Genomic DNA, 21,215 nt, shown 5'->3' on the forward strand with positions numbered 1-21,215 from the left:
GTAGTGTATGTGTGGTGTGTATGTGTGTGGTGTATGTATGTGGTGTGCATGTGGTACAGGGACACGAACACACACACACCACACACACCACACACACACCACATACAGACACCATATACACACACACCACACACCACACACCACACACACCACATACACCACACCCACACACCACATACACACCACATACATACACCACACACATACACACCACACATTCACCACACACACACACCACACACACCACACACACACCACACACACACACACCATACACACCACACACACACCACACACACATCACACACACCACACACATACCACACACACATACATCACACACATACACCACACACACACACACACACACACACATCACACACACACATACCACATACACCATACACACACCACACACACCATACACACACCACACACACACACACACACACCCATCCATATGCATGATTTTTTTGGTTTAAAAAAGAGTGAGTAGAAGTCACAACTGTCATTTCAAAATTCTGAAGCTATATTAGGCCCTTTGCTAGGAGGAGAAGGAAGCACTTGCAGAAGGGAGGACAGAATACATGACATCATTCCTTCCTTTGACATATTTTTTCCTATATATTATCACACACTTCTGATTTTTGTTTTTAATATTTGTGTTTTTTGATTTATGTATTTTGTTTAATGTATGTCTGCATGTACACCTGCATGCCAGAAAAGGGCATCAGATCCCTTTATAGATGGTCATAAGCCACTGGGAATCAAACTCAGGACCTCCAGAAGAACAGCCAGTGCTCTTAACCGCTGAGCCATCGCACCAGCACTTTGTTTAATTTTCTGAAACAGAGTCTCTCTACATAACACCAGCTGTCCTGGAATTCACTGCAGATCAGGCTGACCTTGAATTTACAGAGATCCCCTCCTGCCTCTGCCTTCTGAATGAGCGACCACACCCAACCATACTTCTGCCTTTTGAAACTTGTTAAGTGTACAGTATTAGCTGTTCCAGATGTAAAGTTTTAAAAGTCTTATGGGGGTAATGGATGTAGTTCAGCAGGTAAAGTGCTTACCTAGCACACATGAGGCCCTGGTTCAATCTCTAGTGCTGTATAAACCAGGTACTGTGGTGCACGCCTGTAATCCCTGCATTCCTCAGTGAGACCTTGAGCAGAAGTTCAAGGTCCTCCTCAGCTACATAGAAAGTTTGAAGACAACGTGGGCTTTTATATAAGATCCCCCCTATTCTTATTGTTTATCTATAATAGACTAACTAATTCATTATTGTTAGTAATCTGTTAAACTCCACCCCCACAGTTACCTGGCAGTGGCCAGGTATGTTCCTCCCCACAGTTACCTGGCAACAGGCAGGTAGGCCTGCCCACTATAAAAGGGGCTGCTTGCCCCCTCCTCTCCCTCTTACTCTTGCTCCATTGACCCGCGCCTGCAGGTTGTCCTCTCCCCTCCCCCCTTCCATTCCCCCTCTCTCCACGTGGTCATGACCGGCTCCACTCCTCTACCTCTCTGCTCTCCCTCCTATCTCCTGAATAAACCCCCCCCCCCCTTGTGGAACCATCTTGGTCTGCTGTGATCTGTTACAAGCTGCATGTGAAAATCCTTTCAATTATCATAATAAATTACAGTGACGTTTTTGTATTTTGGAGACAAGCTTTCTTTCTTTAACGATGTATTTATTATTTATGTGTTTGTGTATACGTGCACTTGAGTGCATGTACCTGTGGAGGGGAGAAGAGACTATCAAATCTGGTGCTGGAGTTACAGGCAGTTGTGAGCTACTCAATGTGGGTGCTGGGAATTGTACTTGAGTCCTCTGGAAGCTTAACCACTAAAGGCAACTCTCCGGAACTGCCACCAACCCAGCCCTTTTAAGATAGGGTCTCACTCTATGACCCCCTACTTCACTGGAATTCACTATGGAGTCGAGGCTGGCCTGGAACTCACGGAGATCTGCCTACCATTGCCTCCCAAGGTGTGTACCACCATGTTTGACACCTGGAAAGTCTATTTGTGTGTGTGTGTGTGTGTGTGTGTGTGTGTGTGTGTTCGTATTTAGGGAGATAGGAAGATCTTCTGGAGGTTGAGGTTGCACAAAAGACACAGGCATGGAGGCAAGTTTGTGCCAAACATATACACATATACACATATACACATATATACACATGTGCAAGTGGGCTGGAGGTTGACATTGGGTGTCTTCTTTAATTGCTCTTCCACCCTTCCCTAGCCACCCCCTGCCCAAGGTCTCACTTTGTGACTCTGGCTGTCCTGGAACCCACTTGTAGGCAAGGGTGCCCTTAAATCCACAGAGATCCTCCTGCCTTTGCCTCTGCTTCCTGAGTGCTGTGACTAAAGGCGTGAACCACTACACCTAGCTACTAGTTTATTTTTTGTCTCTTACTAGACCTGGAGCTCACCGACTGGCTAGACAGGCCGGCCAGCAAGCCCCAAATATCCACCTGTCTTCACTTCCTCCCGCACTGGGTTTACAGGGGCCGCTGGGAATTCATACTCAACCTCAGGTCTTCATATTTTAATGGCAACCACTTAAAGCGACCTCGTCTTTCCACCAGTAAGCCACCACCATATTTTTCCACTTAGATAGCAGATCTTGTATAGCCCAGGCTGGCCTCGGATTCAAGATCCTTCTGCCTCAAGTCGCTTTTCTAAGAAAACACTTCCCTATATTCCCAATAGTCTTGAGTTGACCGGCATTACTGCAGTGAGACCGCCATATCATCAGGTGGCGCTGCGAGCACTGCTTATACCTCCCTTAACACTCTTTCTCTTAGCAATGGCGGGTGATGAGTGGGCCTCTCTTTGAAAGGGTGTCTATTTTGAAGCCTGATGGCAAGAGCAAATGAATGTTCGCTCGCAGCCGGCCAGATCGCTGACCTCGCGGAAAGTTATAAAAAAAAAACAACAACGTCATGTTTTTTACACGGTTGCATGATCTCGAGAGGCGAGAGCTGCACAAAATGCACAGGCGTGGAGGTAAATTTGCTCCAAGCCTCAGGCGGAGATGCGGGCAGCCCTAGGGCGGGCGGGGTCCTCGGCTAAAAGCGAGCCGGCGGCCTGTGGAGGGGACTGACTGAGCAGCGCACCCGGGAACCTGGAGGTGCGGTAGAGCAAGCGGGCCCTGAGCTGACAGATCCAGGGCTTGGCCAGGACTGTGGACGAGCGGATCGGCGAGTGCAGGGCGCAGCCATGATCACTTCAGCGGGTGAGTGCGGCCGGGAGCAGGCGCCGCAGTGAGGAGCCGCCGCCGCGCCGGCGTTTAGCTGAGTCAGGGCGGGTGACTGGGCACCTCCGGGTCGAGCGCCGGCCTGCGAGGCCCCTCTGCCCGAGGCCCACCTCGGGGATCAAGGGCTGGGAAACTTGCCAGGCCACTGCAGACCCCTTGGGTTCGTAAGAATAGGACCTGGGCGTCCCTCTCCAGCCACACCCCCGTGCCAGGACCGGACCGGGCTCCTAGGCGGTCGCTGGACCTTTTATTCTCTGTCCACTTCTTGGTCGAGTGACCCCCAAACATTCCCCGCAGGTGTTTTGGTTTGGGATGGGCTCCGATGTCATCATAAGCATCTTGTAACAGCCCCTGGCCTGGCAGCCTAACTGCTACACTAAGTGCTTCTGGCTCGGGCTTGAAATACCTTCTGGAAATCCGAAATTAGGTTTGAGGTGGCTGGGTTTCTGGGGCTACCGTATTCACTTAAGAACCTCGTTCAGTGAAGGCAGCATTGACTGGAGAGCCAACTTACTGTGTGTGTTTAGCTCCTCAGGACTACAAAGCCGGCCTCGCACACTTGTATAGTTTTATGCGTAGATACTTGTAATGGCTATTGACATGGGAAGGTGTGGAGATGAATTTCTAAATGGAGATTTTCAAGCCCACCATTACAGACTTGATTTGCATATAGCTATTCCCAGCCTTGATGCTTTTTCAGCTTTGGTTGCTTGGTTGTCCTTATTCTGTACTTGCTCTACAAGTATTTGATTGTGAACAGACAGGTTCTCAGTAGACCGTACTCTGTATGGTGGGGACCTTAAGATCATCTTTGTGAGGACTGGTTAAGGAAATGGGTAGAGATGCCAGGGAATCGGACAGTCCTCTCCTCCCTCTTCTCTTTGGTTGTTTGTCTTTTTCAGACAGGGTCTCACTGTGCAGCTCTGGCTGTCCTCGAACTCACAATATAGACCAGGTTGACCTCAAATTCACAGAGATCTCCTGCCTCTGCTTCCCAAGTACTGGGATTTAAAATGTGAACCACTACACCCTATGATGGTTATTTTCAAACACATGAAGTGTTTGTACTTGAAGTTAGACTTTTGGCCTGATAGATACAAATGATTACAATGAATTTTAGTTCCCATCAAAGGAAGCATTTTTTTTTCTTTTTTTGCCCAATTAGCTCTGGAGGTAAATGCTAGGTTTTTTTTGCCACTTGTAAGTATAGGCTTAGGTCCCACCATTCCACTGGTCTTCAGAGTGTTAGCATCACTGGTCATAGTTGTGTGGGTGCTTGATAGAGTGGACCCAGGAATGGCCCCTCATTTGGAATGTGGTCCAGGCCTCCTTTGTCTCTTGCCTGGGCTAGTAGATTAGCCTCAAGACATTTTTTTTTCCACCAATACGTTTTCTAAGCTCATTCCTCTAGTTCCGAATTTGCTATAGGAACTTTGTGTAGCGTTTCTCATTCTCATTACATCGAAGGACACTAGAGTGTTTGGTTCAGTCTCTCTCCTACTTAAGAGTTCTTGTATGTTCTGTTCCCACTCTAGCCTTTTCTTTCACGAGGTGTTGTAGATCTTCAGTGTTCATCTCAAATTTATCCCTCTATTAGAAAGTCGCCGGCTCTCCACTGGCAGCCACCTCTCTATCACAGTTCTGTCATGGCCACGTTAACTTGTCTTAAGCTGTTACCCCAAACTGCTTATTCCAGAGTAGAATTTTGGGCAGGAGACCCATTTCCAGAATTCTAAGCACACTGCAGTGTGTGCCAGATGTTAAAAAGCGTGCCTTGACTGAACCTCAGTCCCCTGAGTTTAGAGCAGACTGAAAGAGGGCTGGTGGGAATAGACGGAAATTCTACCTTCTTTGCAGTGTCAGGACTCCGGATTTTGAGGTCCTGCCCTGTGAAACACTGGGATGATAACATAGTATACATTTATAGCTATTGTTTATGTTTATGGAGTACAATTAGCTTCTGTTCTAACCTTTTTGACACTTTGTTTCCCGTCAGCTCAAGTTAGGTAGCTTAGGACCTGGGCATTACAAAGGCCACAGTCATGGGTCTAGTATTCATTCATTTACTCACTGGGCACACGTGTTCGCTAAAAGCAGTGGTGAATAAGAGGTCAATGTATACCATTTTGGGTTTTGTTTTGTTTTGTTTTTTCAAGAGATTTGACTGAAAGGGAGTGGGGACAAAGACGTTAGTACTTATTTACTAGAAGGAAGCATGAACTTGAGAGGATTGGATTTAACACAGCGAATAGAGGAAGTAACGCAGACAAGCTTTAAAAAATAGCTTTCTACCCTCTATACTCTTCCCACCTCCTGAATTGACCGTTTTCAACTTTTATACTTAAAAGTTTTCCAGGATATATTTCCAGGATATACCTCTATATTGATAAATAATATGAAAATATTGCTATTAATTGAGTCAACAATTTAAGGCAGTAGCTACTAAGTTTCTATTATGACATAAGCTTTTATTTTTATTCAGATTTATTTGTTTTATGTGTGTGAGTGTTTTACCTTTGTGTATGTATGTGTACCACCTGTGTGCCTGGTACCTGTGGAGGTCAAAAGAGGGCTTCAGATTCCCCAGAACTGGAGTTATGGGTGGTTCTGAGCTATCATAGGGTGCTGGGATCTTTGCCCTGGTCCTCTGTAAGAGCAACCAGTGCTCTCAACCACCGAGCATCTCTCCAGCTTCATACACGTTTTTTAAAAACACTTTCAGGGGCAGCAGAGATGGCTCAGTGGTTAAAAGGGCTTGTTACTCTTGCAGAGGACCCAGGTTTGATTCCCAGCACCCACATGGTAGATCACAATTATCTGGAACTTCTAGTTCCTGGGGATCAGATGCCCACTTCTGACTTTTGTAAGCACTAAGCACGCACAGTACACATACATATATGCTGACAGAACATTCTCATGTAAAATAAAATACAGGGATTGTTTGTTTGTTTGTTTGTTTTGTTTTAAGGCACTTAGGTCTTCACCTATCCCAAGTTGGATTCTATTTTGTCTATAAGTAGGAAATATTAGTGTAAGCATATATAGCATGATGATTTAGCTGTGCTCATCATTGAAAACTGATTACTATGCCAGGAAACTATGTAAGAAGCAAGTCACAGTTGAAACCACACAGGAGAGTCCAAAGATCCATCTCTTCTGGCAAAAAAAGCCATTCCAATGCAACACTGCCTGTGATAGGTAACCGGTGTCTTCGGATTCTGCATGTCAACTGTTCTGGTCTGCCATCCGGACCACATTCCCCACCCCACACACTAGTTACCAAGTGTTTCAATAGTCAATTAAAGCATTTAGTGGCTAAAATTATTTCATTTTAAGTTTATCTTTCCTCCTCTTTGTTCTGAATGTGTCATGACAACCCACCAGACCACGGTTTCCACTTTTAGAACAGTGAGGTGCCTTCATTTTACTGCTAAACCTTTTCCTTTGTGGCTTCCCCAAAACTGCTGGAGCTATTTGCCAAAACTGTATTTAGCAGGTGGAAGCAAGCAGTTACACCTTTGAACTAAAATGACAGGGACACTTTTTGTTTTGTTTTGTTTTCCAATACAGGGTTTCTTTGTGTATCCCTGGCTGTGCTGGAACTCACTCTGTAGACCAGGCTGGACTCGAACTCAGAGATCCACCTGCCTCTGCCTCCCAAGTGCTGGAATTAAAGGCGTGCGCCACCACTGCCCGGCCGACAGGGACACTTTAATTAACCAGTTTTAGTGGTCCAGAATGATTTTATAACAAAGACGGAAAACGTATTTGAGAAGCTTTGGTTTTGTTTATGGCACAAGGAAAGAATTTTCCATTATCATTTTCCTAGTAATCTCTGTTTTTGGGAGAAGACAGTTTTCTTTTATTCTCTTTACTGCTGACCCTCTGAGGCTAAGGTGAGGTGGTGGCACTGTGCTTGCTGTGACTGCTTACCATTTAGTGACAGTGTTATTTGTGGGCTAGCACCATGGCTGAGTGGGTAAGAGCTCTTGCCTCCAAGCTTGATATCTGATTTCAATTTCTGGAACCCAATTGGCAGGAGAGAACTGAGTCACACAAGTTATAAAAGTTGTATGTACCGTGATAGGTGCTCGCACAATAAATAGATAAATGTAAAAATAAATATTTACAATCTGTTATTTGTGATAGGCAGAGGTACTTTAACATGGGCACACTGAAATAATTGAAATGTTACTGTTTTCTAAGTTATATTACTTTAACTTTTGAGACAAGGTCAGTCTCAAACTTGAGATTCTCTTGCCTTCGCCTCCACAATGCTAAGATTACAATATGGACTACCACAGTTAGCAGTTGTTGGTTTATTTTGTGTGAATAAATTTTATTCTAAAGTTGTATAAAATTGTACCAACTTGGTCGTACATAAGTGAGTAGTTACCATAGTTACCGAACTGTAGTGGGCACAAGAACCACAGGGAAACTTTATTCCTGGGTCTTAACCTCATTTTTTCTGATAATGAAGTTCTGGGACAGGACCAAGAATTTACACTTATAGTAAGTTCCCAAGTAATTGTAATCCTATTGGACCTAAAACTGTACTTTTAAAACAGTTGGGCTAGGCTAGGAGGTTGGTGAGATTTTCAATATTAATACAAATAAGTCTAAAAGTTCCAAAATACATACTTTTACAGTTGTTTTTAAAATCATTTTATTTATGGGCCAGTGAGATGGCTCAGTGGGTAAGGTACTTGCCCCAAACTTAATTATTTGAGTTTGACACCCAGGACCCATGTGGTTAAAGGGCAAGCCAACGTCCATCAGTTGTCCTCTAACCTCCATGTATGCTACGGCATACACCTGTTCCCCCATAGTAAAAAGTTGTTGTTGTGGGGGGGGGTGTAGGAGAGAATACGAGAATGTGTTTGTGGTTTATGCACAGGTATGTGTGCTCCTGCACACATACAGAGGCTAGAGGAGTACATTGGGTATCCGTCTCCCTTGTGCTGTCTCTTTCTGTTTCTCTGCTTCTGTCTCTCTCTCTCCCTCCCTTGTTCCTCTGAGACAGGATCTCTTACTGAACCTGGATTTAGGCTTCAGGCCAGCATCCCCCCCCTACCCCCACACACACCCCATCATGATCCTCCTCTCTCTGCCCCAACTACAACTACACCAGAGCTGGAATAACTGGTACATGTGGCCTCGGGTCTTCGTGCTTGCTAAGCAAGCACTCTACCTGCCTGGCCATTTCCCTAACCCCAACATCTACAGTTTTAAAGAAAAATAATTGTTTTCCTAATGAAGTTATCACTAAAAATACCTTTTTCCTTTTCTTCTGTATTGTGTATATATGCAGTGCATGCGTGTGTATCCATGTACACATATGTATGTACCAGTGAATGTAGAAGACAAAAGTTACTAATATCAGATGTCTTCCTCTATCACTCTGCACTTTGCTTTTTGAGACAGGGTCTCACTGAGCCCAGAGCTTACCAGTGGGCTAGACTAGCTGGCCAGTAAGCTCTGGATATCTGCCCGTGTGTCTATGCTGAGATTATGCCTAGCCTTTAAGTGGGCTCTAAGGGTTAAACTTAGGATGGGTTGATAGCAGACATCTTCTATCACTACCTCTTTTTTGAGATAGGGCTTAGGATCATGCCTTTTTTACATAGGTGCCGGGATCCATCTCTGGTCCTTGTGCCCATGCCTCCTGCATTTTACCAGCCGAGCCATCTCACCAGCCCCATTGTTAGGTTTGACCAAGTATTAGTGTCTATCTGCATGCGTATGTTTCTTATTTGTGGTATATCGTTTGTCTTACAGCTGGAATTATTTCTCTTCTGGATGAAGAAGAACCACAGCTTAAGGTATGAATTGAAGAAAGTCACTTGGCTCACTGTGAATTCTGTGAAACAACTTTTGTGTTGTGATATCTTTACATTTCCCATCATTTAAAGTAGCCATCCTAGTCTGTAGCTAGTCATTGAAATCTAGCTAGAGAGGACAGTATTTTGATACTAGAAATTAATGTTGGGTAAAAGACCATAAAACAGCACAGGAGTAAGTAACCCTCCAGTTTCCTTATCGGCAGTGAGCATAAAACATTGCTTCTTGTGTGTTATGTACTTATTTTCACTTGACAAAAATGTGAGATCCTGAGCAGGCAAGATCTCAGCAGGAAAAAGCACTTGCTGCTTAGCTTGACAACCTGAGTTTGATCCCCACAACCCATATGGCAGAAGAGAACTGACCCCCACAAATTGTCTCTTGACCTCCACAGGCACACTGTGGCACATGGACACACGCACATGCACACATCCAAATAAATGTAATAAAACAATTGTTATTAAAGTTAAAAACAATTAGAATGTTCTGTCAGTGGCTCTAGATACCTGTACTGATGTAATGTAAACTAGCAGCTTAGAGCCTTACAGATTCAAAGAAGAAATGCTCACGTGCATAGTTTGCTATTTTGTGTTTGAAAACAACAAAAAAGAAATGGATAAATCTAAGAAAAAGTACATTAGTTCCTAAATTATGAATTTGTCAGACATGACTTTTTTAATAAATATTACTGAGAATTTGGCCATAAACTTGTGGATACTTGCTCTGTTTTTTGAGACAGGGTCATTCTACATAGCTTTGGCTGTCCTGGAACAATATGAGACCAGGCTGGCCTTGAACTGAGTGATTGGTCTGCCTCTGCCTCAGCAGTGCTGGCATTACAGGTGTGCACCACCACACTTGGCTGATTGGTGGGCACTTACAGCAAATGTGACGTGAAGTCTTTTTAAAATCTAGTTTTGTTTTATTTTACAGGAATTTGCACTACACAAATTGAATGCAGTTGTGAATGACTTCTGGGCAGAAATTTCTGAGTCTGTAGACAAAATGTAAGCAAATACTTTATTTTGATAAATTTGGATAGCTCATTTAGAAATCTGCTGCTGATTTGTGGCTTGCATATTTAAATTGTGAGTTTTTAAGGAAGACCATACCTTAAATGAGGCCTGTCTTTCCTTATTTCTTTCAGAGAAGTTTTATATGAAGATGAAGGTTTCCGGAGTCGGCAGTTTGCAGCTTTGGTGGCATCGAAAGTATTTTATCACTTGGGGGCTTTTGAGGAGTCTCTGAATTATGCTCTTGGAGCAGGTGACCTCTTCAATGTCAATGATAATTCTGAATATGTGGAGACTATTATAGGTAATTATCTTCCATCTGACAAGGTTCATATCTTGCATTTGTCTTTTTTACTCTAGTGGATATAACCCTTTTATTCACTTTAATATCACGCTGCCAGATCTTAGTTTAATTGGAAGTTCCTAGTCATCAGCCAATAGTATTAAACAGGCTCTGATTGTACGCTGGCTTCTGGCTGAGTGCAGCTTATCTCTGCAGTGACAGCCATCTCTAGTCCAGTGAGCAGTTTGGTGCAATGATGACACCAGATTGCTAGTTTTTATAGTTGTCTTGTCTGTCCTTGTTTTTACGATACAGCAGGCTGGTCCTGAACCCAGAATTCTCTTGCCTGCGTCTCCTGAGGCATCTGCCACAACTGTTGTTTGTTTGTTTGTTTGTTTGTTTGTTTTTTCGAGACAGGGTTTCTCTGTGTAGCCCTGGCTGTCCTGGAACTCACTCTGTAGACCAGGCTGGCCTCAAACTCAGAAATCTGCCTGCCTCTGCCTCCCAAGTGCTGGGATTAAAGGCGTGCGCCACCACCGCCCGGCCACAACTGTCTTATATAGTTACTGCTAACATAGCAAGTGTTTGTTCTTCATGCCATGCTAGCCACTCGTCACAGTCTTGATTTGTTCTACAACTCGCTGTGAGGAGCTAGCCTTGTTGCACAAATGAGAAAACAAGGGTTTTAAATGAAAAGACACATGACTATTAAATAAACCAATTAAGAAATTAAAACCTAGATTGGCTCTAAAGCCCTTATTGTTATTATTGTTTGTTTATTGAGATGGGGTTTACTATTTATGTAGCCCAGTGCAGCCTAGACCATTATATTTCTCTATAGCCCAGGCTATCAAACTTTTGATCCTCCTGCCTCCACCTCTCAAGTACTAGGATTGTAGTATGTGCCACCATATCTGGCTCATTTGTTGATTTGAGAAATATTGGTGTGGTAGTCTGTCACTGTAACAAAGACTTAAGATTATCCACTTATAATGAAATGGTTTTTTGACACAAACTTTCTCTGTGTATCCCTGGCTATCTTAGAAGTGCAGATATATCTCCATTGCTAATTAAGGGGAGAGCTGCATTATTTGCCTAGACCTTTAAAAGGAGAAAATTTGGTATTTTCCTTCAGAGATTTTCAGTCTGATGAATATTTTCTACAAGCACAGTGCTCGATGGCTGTTTTGTGATTGCTAGTTTATTCTTATCAACTGACTTAAATTTTCATGGTTCTACCTAGATGAGCCCTAGTGGTGTACTCAGTTTATAAAAGTCCGTTGCTATTCCCCCATACCGAGACTCTTAACATAGATCATCTAGTGGGCTAACAATTCTTTGTGGTAGTTATTTCTGTTTCCCAAGATTTGCAGCTAATTAATCTTGACCTTGCTGCTTTGTGACAAACCAGTGAAGAGAGGGAATTACTAGTGTGCCCCGTCACCCTGTAGGGACGGATAAGGTGGCTTGAGGAAATGCCTGTTTTGATTTTATCTAGAATGCGTAAGACATGATTACAAAAACTATAACTAACTTGTACATGCCTTTCTCATCCAGTGTGTTATTGGTCCCTTCAGTATGTCTCCGTCTCCTCCATCTACGCTAACCATTATAGAATGTGGAATTGAGTTGAGCATGTGTGCTCCTGCATGAATTTTCAGGCAGTCCAGGATGATATAGGTTCCATATCATGCTAGGAATTTTTTTTTCCTAATTTGCTGCTGTTGCTTGAAAAGTATTTGCATTATTTGGAGTTGCTTTTTGAGCCTGTGGCTCCATTATTCCACAAACATAATTTACTAACAGTTCTTAATCTCAGGATACCTAGTTTCAAATGTGAAGTATATTACATTCTGTGTGGTAGTTGTTGTTACAGGCCTTTTAAAATATTCTGTGTAATATCTTTTAATACATTTTGTGTATATATTTTTTTTAAAGTGACAGCAACTATTTGTAGTCAACTCTTTTGAATTAATCAAATTGATTAATATAATTTTGATCAAAATAATTTATTAATGTTTGGAATAGTATCAGTTTTGTTGGCATTGATGTGTCGTCCTTTATTGTAACTGTCACAAAAATGACTATTGAAAATTCTAGCATTTTAATGTGTACTTTCTACTTTACTTTTTTCTAGTGTTCAGGATCATAAATGCAGACATCGTCCTCTTCTGGTAGTGTAGAACAATTTACAGAATAATTATTTTATTTTCTCCATAGCAAAGTGCATCGATCATTATACCAAACAGTGTGTGGAAAATGCAGATTTGCCTGAAGGAGAAAAAAAGCCAATTGACCAGAGATTGGAAGGCATCGTGAATAAAATGTTCCAGCGATGCCTCGATGATCACAAGTACAAGCAAGCCATCGGCATCGCTCTGGAGACCAGGAGACTAGATGTCTTTGAGAAGACGATACTGGAATCTGTAAGTAGACAGTGTCATTTTAGGGGTTGAGATTGATGGGAAAATCAACGGAACAGAGTGTTCAAGAACAAAGTCATGTTTTTGTTTTGTTTGGTTTTGGGATTTCTCTGTATGGCCCTGACTGTCCTGGAACTCCCTCTGTAGACCAGGCTGTCCTCAAGAGATACACCTGCCACTGCCTCCTGACTGCTGGGATTAAAGGCTCGTGCCACTGTCACTCAGATTTTTTAGAATGCTTTTCATTGATTGTCTGACACTCATACCCATATGCAGTATATCTAGATCATTTCCACTCCCACCTCCCTCTTCACACTCCTAGATGTCCCCAGCGTGTCCCACCCCGAGACCTCTTTTTCTCTTTCATTGCATTTTATTATTTGTGTGTAGGGGGAGCACACGTGTGCCACAGTGCATGCGTAGGAGTCAGAAGACAATTGCGGATGTGTCTTTCCTTCTTCCATGTGAGTCTGGAGGATGAACGTTGGTCAGTCTTGGTAACAAGTATCTTTACCTACTGAGTCACCCCTCCAGCCTGTCCTTTCTTTTATAATTTACAGGGTCTAATTAATGCTTTCTGAATGTGCATGGGTCTAGGGTCCTCCCACTGAGCATAGCAGTTCATCAGTGCCCATACCCCCAAAGAAAAATGGCTTCTCTTCCTTGGCACCCATCAATTGCTAATAGCTCCTCATCTAGAGCTAGTCTGTTGAGCCTGTCCCTCATCCATGTTGGAATGGTGACTGGTTTGAGCCTGTGCAGATCTTGTGCAGGTGACCAAAGCTGCTATGAATTCATGAATACACTATGAATACAGTAGTCATATCATGTCCAGGAGACAGCAAAATGCTGTCCCTACCTCCAGCTCTGATAGTCTCCATGCTCTCCATTCCTCAGTGCTCCCTAAATGGTTGGTATAAATGTCCAGTGTAGAGCTGAACACACAGCAGTCATTTATTCTCAGCACCTTGGCCAGTTACAAGTCTGTAAGAAGTTTCTCTGGCCAAGGCTGATAGCCCCAATAACCTATGAGGATAAACAAGCATTTAGAAAGTACTGGACACTGTTGTCTATTTAACAAAATGAATATCAAACAAAGGCTCGAATCACTCAGAGCCAGAGCTCGCTCTGCCACATTATGCTTCCTGACCTTTGAGTGAGTATGGGCAGCAAGTCAAAGGGGCTGTAGCAGCAAGGTAGGAGGAGGTGATTGCAAAGTGCAGCATTTGACGGTCAGATTTTTATAACAGGATGACTGTTACAGGAGCTCTGTTCACTTAGTGATGTCCTGACTGACCACTAAGTAGGATTAAATTATTTTCACTCCTTTTTTTGTTTTGTGTTTTGGTTTGTTTTATTTTTGGTTTTGTTGTTTTTTTGAAGCAGAGTCACATGCAGGCCAGTCTGGTCTCAAATTTGAATTCCTAACTTCTTTCTTCCAACCAAGATGTGGGATCATGGATGAGCACCACCGTGCCTTGTTTTTCTTTACAATTTTTTCCATAAGGAGATAGAACTGTGTAATTACTTTTATAATTCCTCAAGGCCACATGTGTGGCACATGTCTTTAATCTGCACACTTGGAATGTGAAGACAGGAGGATTGATTACATGTGAGACAGACGCTCCGAGAAAGCTGGAGGCTGGAGAGGAGCCTCGGGCAGGATGCACTCCTGCTTGTCGCCTTGAGTCACAAAACTAGCCTCTAAATGAGTTTACATTTTTTTTAGTTTTTAGTTTTTAGTTTTTTGTTTTGTTTGTTTTATTTTCAAGTTTAAATCATAGCCAGGTGGTGATAGCACATGCCTTTAATCCCAATACTTTTGAAGCAGAGGTAGACAGATCTCTGGGTCCAGGGCAGCCTGAAGTACACAGCAAAACCCTATCTCGAAAAACCTTAAAAAAAAACAAAGGGGGCCAGGTGGTGGTGGCGCACACATTCAATCCCAGCACTTGGGAGGCAGAGGCAGGCGGATTTCTGAGTTGGAGGCCAGCCTGGTCTACAGAGTGAGTTCCAGGACAGCCAGGGCTACACAGAGAAACCCTGTCTCAAAACAAAACAAAACAAAGGAGAATTAAAACAATTTGGTTCTAACTATACATAATGCTTTAGTAACTAGATAATGATATGTCTTTAAATTGTGTCTTTCAGAATGATGTCCCAGGAATGCTAGCTTACAGCCTCAAACTCTGCATGTCTTTAATGCAGAATAAGCAGTTTCGGAATAAAGTATTGAGAGTCCTGGTTAAAATCTACATGAACTTGGAAAAACCTGATTTCATCAATGTTTGTCAGGTACTTACCCTGATCTCCTTACTGTGACATCACGTGCATCACATTTCCTTATGCTGAGTTGCTGTGGTGGCTCAGTCGATCTTTCCACATCCTGTGAGGAGACGATACATGGAGCATACTCCCTTTACTGATAAATGGAATCTCACAACACTTAAAAACTATTTTGTATGTTCTTATTCAGTTTGATATAGTCTGTGGGCTCATTACTTAAAATACAACTAAACATTGGGTATGTTTTTCTCTTAATTTTTGTACCACTTAAAATATTCAAGTAGCATAGAAGATGTATGAAAGAAAGCCTGATTTTTTTTTCCCCTTCTGTAATCCTTTCCCTAAGATAATTGTAGATGTTTTTCCCAGTGTATTGTACATTTTGATCTATTACACTCTTCTCAGTGTCTGTAGCTTTCACTGACTGGAGATACTTTTATGCAATTAATATACTATATATGCTTTTGTATATTGCTTAAGAACATAGCATTTTTCATATTCATTGTAATGGGTATAAAGGAGATATATATATATATATTTTTTTTTTTTAAAGGCAAGTGGCTCTCACAGTTCAGGCCAGCCTGGTCTATAGAGTTCCAGGACAACCAGAGCCACAAAGAAAAGACCTGTCTTGAAAAACCAAATAAAGAAATTATGGATGTGGTTAGAGGAAGTGATGATTGCTGGGTGTGCTGGTGCCCACCTTTAGTCTTAGCACTCAGGAGGCTGAGCCAGAAAGATATTTGTTTGAGTTTGAGGCTAACCTGATCTCTATACATAGCAAGTTCCAGGCCAGTTAGCTAGTCATGGATAGACAATGAGATCCTGTCTCAATAAAAAGAAGTGAAAATTGATTGAGCAGCTAATATTGAATACTGCTAGCCACCAGGCATAGTATTAGGACTGTGAATATGACTTTTAGAAAAAATTTACTTAGTATTGGGTTCTGAATGAAATGCTAGGCTAGATACAGTTTTTATTGGGGACTATTTGTTATGCTCTAAGTACCTTGCATATGAAGTTTTCAGTTACTATATGCTTGTTTTTTTATCTCTATTTCAGTGCTTAATTTTCTTAGATGACCCTCAGGCCGTGAGTGATATTTTAGAAAAGCTGGTAAAAGAAGACAACCTACTGATGGCCTATCAGATTTGTTTTGATTTGTATGAAAGTGCTAGCCAGCAGTTTTTGTCATCTGTAATCCAGAATCTTCGAACTGTTGGTACCCCTATTGCTTCTGTTCCTGGATCTACCAATACGGGTACTGTGCCAGGATCAGAGAAAGACAGGTATAAGTATCTTCTTTTGCATCAGAGCTAACTGCACATCTGTATTCATCTGGGGACTCAGTAGGATATTCATAGAGAGTAGATTTTAAGAATAAATAAGTTAACCATTAGCTTCTACAGATTGTAAGATTGTAATAGCACAACTATTGCCCCGTCTTATACTATGATAGACAAAGTAGGACAAAGTGGATCCTCCTAGAAAGAAATAGAAAGGATTGGGTGGTAAGGAAAGCATGTCAGATAGCATGTGGCTACTAATCAATTATAATAATAAAATATGTGGGATATATTTGCCTCAGGTTTATCTGGGCTAAATATTTAGAAAGAAATGTTCTGGACTTTGTACTTTTGGTAAAACCAATAATATCTTAGACCCACACAATAGCAGTTTCCCCTTCATATTCGTATATATTTAGACCAGTGGTGTAATATGTTTGTGTCTTGACTGGTCAAGCATTTTTTTTCTTCCAAAATTGTCTGTTTAGCAATAAGAGTCATTGTTTTGAGACCTATTAAGATCTTTCTTTCCCTTCAACTGTTAATGCCTTCCTCATAAATTTCAAACAAAATTCTAGGTCTAGAAAGTATCCTTCAAAGCTCTATAGCTATATCCACAGGTGCATTGACCGATTAGACTGACTGACTGGGGAGGGTTGGTCCCTAGACTAAACAGTATAAGGACTACGTACTTGATTGACACAGCAGACAGTTTGACATAGTCCTCTGAGAAGAGGGGATCTTGGTTGAGAAATTCCCTCCATCAGATCGCCTGTAGGTAGGTCTATAGGGCGATTACTTGATTAATGATAAGTTGGGGGTGAGGGGCAGCCTGCTGTGGGCATTGCCACCCTGTGCAAGTGGTTCTATAAAAGAGCAAACTGAGCAAACCATAGGACCAGGCAGTGAGCAGTGTTCTTCCACAGCCTCTGCTTTAGTTCTGCCTCCAGATTCCTGCCATGAGTTCCTTTTCTGGCTCTCCCCATGATGTACTGAGAGTGGGGCATTCAAGCCAGATAACACCCAGCTCCCGCCGTGGTGGTGGTGGTGGTGGTGGTGTTCATCACAGCAAAAGGAAGCAAATTCCCTGAAGATTGGTACCAAAATAGTACAGTGTTGCTGTGAAGTGCCTGACCATGTTGTTTTGGGGAGACTATGAAGTATTTGTAAGTTTTGGGGGAAGGAGCCATTGAATGCTTAGAGTTTAATGCACTGTCCTGTGGGAACTAGGAAGATCTTTTCTCCCTCCCTGCTTTTCTGTTGATCTAGTTTTCTTTCCTTATATGAGAACTAACTTTTTTATTACTAAGACTGATGGTGTCTTAAAATCAGATAATATGAGATGTTATTATCCCATTGCTAGGGAACCTTGTAAATTCTGTACAGACACTCTACCATTGAGATACATCTCAAACCCTCAGATCCACAGTTTGATTCTTTTTTTTTTTTATTGTGGCTGTTGTAGATCTGTTGCATTTCTGTGAGCCTGTGGGGATTTTGACTAGGATTGTGTTGAATCTCTTCACTGAAATCTCACAATACAGAACCTGTAGCCCTGGCAATATTCAGCCCATAATCTATGAACATGGTACTTTTCTTTATTTACTTTTTAGCTTTAGAAAAATTTAAAAATAGATTCTATAAAACTGTACATAGGAATCGTACATACATCTGCCAATAGAGACCATTTCATGTCTCCCTTTCTCTCTACCCTCCCCTTCCCCCTTTTGTCTACACTGGCTGGGATTCCCATTGTTTTTAGAATAGAATGAAAGTGAGTATCCTTTGTTTCTGAGGGGAATAGCATTTAGTTTCCTGCCCCTCCCCCCATATTTACCCTTGTTTATTTATAGAAGTTTCTTCCTTGAATTTTTTTCAAAGTTATTCTATGTTTCTCTGCTGTCATTTCATTGTGAGTTGATCTTTTCTGAAATGATTGGGCTTTTTTTTCCTCATCTGTAATTTCCTACTAGTTGTTTTTTAATTTCTGAGTTTCTCTAATTCTGATTTGTTTTGTTTTGTTTTGAGACAGGCGTTTCCCCAGGCTGGCCAGAGTTCTGGGATGGTATGCACATTGGCTACTGTGCAGCAGAATGCTAAGGGTTGAACCCAGTGCTCTATGCATGCTGTGCAAACACTCAAATGACCCACCTTCTTACCCAGTCTGATATTCATTCCCCCCTCTCAGATTTATTTGTTTTATTTATGAGTACACTGTAGCTGTCTTCAGACACACCAGAAAGGGCATAAGATTCCATTACAGATGTTGTGAGCCTCCATGTGATTGCTGGGAATTGAACTCAGGACTTCTGGAAGAGCAGTCACTGCTCTTAACCACTAAGCTATCTCTCTAGCCCTGATTCTCTTTTAATTTTAAATTATTATTTTTTCTTCTTCCCCCTCACACCCCACCCGCTTTTGGACAGAGTCTTACTGTGTAACCCTGGCTAGCCTGCAATTCATTGTGTAGACCAGGCTGGCCTCAAACTCAGAGCTCCACCTGTCTCTGCTCCCTTAATGCTAGGATTAAAGGCATGTACTACTGTGCCTGTAATGTCCACTACTTAAAAATAAAATTTCTCATATAGTATTATATATTATTATTTTCTATGATTTACTAAACTAATTAGCTTTACTAATTAATTAGCTTTCCTAAACTATTACAAAGATGGCTTGTTTAAACTTATTTTTCTATTTTCAATGTTCCCTAAAACTGACTTTCTCTTGTGTTGTGTTTGTGAGGTAGCAAACAAAACGATAGTGTTTGTGTTTTCTCTCCAGGATTATCTTCTGACCTAGAAGGAAGTGTCACTTGTTTGGCTTTAGAGTTATAGGGATCCCAGGATTTACTTAGCTGCTGGAGGTCCATCTCCAGCTGACTTAGGAATACACAAGATTTTTTTGTCCCCTCTTCTAGTTGTATTTATTATTCAAGGATTTTGCTAACTAGATTAGGGTTTTTTGTGTGTATTTGTTTTTTTTTGTTTTTTAAAACAGTTTATTTGAGGGAAATTTAGTAACTGCTTCCTCCATCTTAGAGATGCTAGAGTCTTATTTTTTATTGAGTAATACCCACAAAGTAAATTTATTTTCTTGTAGAATAATTTGGATATAGTTCAGATCTATGCTATAACTAAATTGCCTGCAGCTTCTATTTAGAAGAGATTTATTGAAGTGTTGACGATTGGCTTTTCTCATTTCAGTGACCCCATGGAGACCGAGGAGAAGACAGCCAGCACAGTGGCCGGGAAGACACCAGACGCGGTGAGTGTGCGTTCAGTTACTGCTCAAGGACTCTCTCGAGGCTTTTTATTCTTATTCTTCCTCTTCCTCCTCTTCCTCTTCTTCATTATTTTGGGGGAGGATGGGGACATGGGGAACTGTCACTCTGTAGCACTGGCTGGAATTCAGTACAATAGATCAGATTGGAATTCTGCCTGACAAATGTTGGGATTAAAGGTGTGTACCATCGTGACCAGCACATTGTTTTATGTACATGGTATATATACTTGAGTTTTTGAAAGTTTTGGTTTTTTTGTTTTGTGATACCAGAGTCATTTTATAAAAATAGATTTTCTATGAAAATTCATCCAGAGGACCCAGATTTAATTCTAGCACGTAGAATGTGGTTCATAGCTATCTGTAACTCCAGTTCTAGGGGATCCTCTGCTTCCTAGCCTCTGTGGCTAGGTATGGAAATGGTGCATAGCCAATCCATGAAGGCAAATACCCACACAGATTAAATAAAGAAATCTTTAAAAGTAAATACCAGCTACCATGGGATCCTGAGAGGTAAGCTTAGTAGTTAAAACTGTGTGCTGCATTCAGAAGACCTTAGTCGGGTTCCTGTTACCCATGGTAGGAGGCTCCCGTCCACCTGTAACCTTCTTCTTTGGGAAACCTGATGCTTTTTTCTGACACCCGCACACACATGGCATACATTCTCACAGACATATACAAATTTTAAAAATCATAAAATAAATTTTGGTTTAAAAAGCTACCTTGGAATAAATTGTTTTCTTCTCTTGAACTTGTAGTCTATCTCGGTGAAATGTAACAAAGGAAATTGTGTTTTTTCCAAACAATGATAGTTGAATTTTTTAGATCCCATCATTGAAATATGAGGAGAGTGTGTATATATGAGAGAGTGTATGTGTTATATGTTGTGTTGTGTGTATGTGAGTGTGTGCATGTGAGTGTGTGTGAATGTATCTGCATGTGGGTGTGATTGCTTTCATTGGTTTAAGACTGATGAAATAAAAATGGCTTAGTGAACTTTATTAATACTAGCATTTTTATTCTTTTTTGTTTGGCAGAGTCCAGAGCCCAAGGACCAGACCCTGAAAATGATTAAAATTTTAAGTGGTGAAATGGCTATTGAATTACACCTGCAGTTCCTAATACGAAATAATAACACAGACCTCATGATTCTGAAAAACACAAAGGTAGAAAGTTTTCTACAATGGAGCATTCTTTTATATCTCTTGAGACTTTGTTGTATGCCCATAATCAAGGTGATGTTAAAGTTTTTATAAAAATAACAATGAGTGTGGCTGAACTCCATGTAAGAACATCTACTCAATGTGTGAGTGTGTCTCTGCATTGAACCTCCAGCATGAAAAAGGTCGTACTTATTGGAAGGAAAGGAATTAGCAAGGATTGAGTTCCTGTTGTTAGTCTATGGTTCAGAAGTATGGTACATTTTTTGTTTCATTTTAAATACGTTTTTATCTTAGCAGTTGAACATGATAGCACAGTCAAGACATTGATACAGTTTATATAACTGTATTTCCCACTCTCCCATCAGTCTTGAGCATA

The 21,215-nt window shown here is 41.6% G+C and overlaps 1 protein-coding gene across 1 annotated transcript in view; it reads left to right on the forward strand.

Annotated features, from left to right (window-relative positions):
• Positions 1-3,057: 3,057 nt before the first annotated feature.
• Psmd1 (proteasome 26S subunit, non-ATPase 1) overlaps positions 3,058-21,215 on the forward strand; it is a 72,574-nt gene continuing 54,416 nt past the window's right edge. Inside the window, exons 1-9 of the mRNA XM_028789542.1 lie at positions 3,058-3,244; positions 9,044-9,087; positions 10,040-10,113; positions 10,254-10,423; positions 12,623-12,828; positions 14,977-15,120; positions 16,174-16,400; positions 19,601-19,661; positions 20,714-20,842. Of these exons, the coding sequence (XP_028645375.1) occupies positions 3,229-3,244; positions 9,044-9,087; positions 10,040-10,113; positions 10,254-10,423; positions 12,623-12,828; positions 14,977-15,120; positions 16,174-16,400; positions 19,601-19,661; positions 20,714-20,842 (1,071 nt within the window). The 5' untranslated portion in view covers positions 3,058-3,228. The remainder of the gene's footprint in view (positions 3,245-9,043; positions 9,088-10,039; positions 10,114-10,253; positions 10,424-12,622; positions 12,829-14,976; positions 15,121-16,173; positions 16,401-19,600; positions 19,662-20,713; positions 20,843-21,215) is intronic.

Source organism: Grammomys surdaster, unplaced genomic scaffold, assembly GCF_004785775.1.
Source record: "Grammomys surdaster isolate TR1022 unplaced genomic scaffold, NIH_TR_1.0 125846, whole genome shotgun sequence".
Taxonomy (NCBI): Eukaryota; Metazoa; Chordata; class Mammalia; order Rodentia; family Muridae; genus Grammomys; species Grammomys surdaster.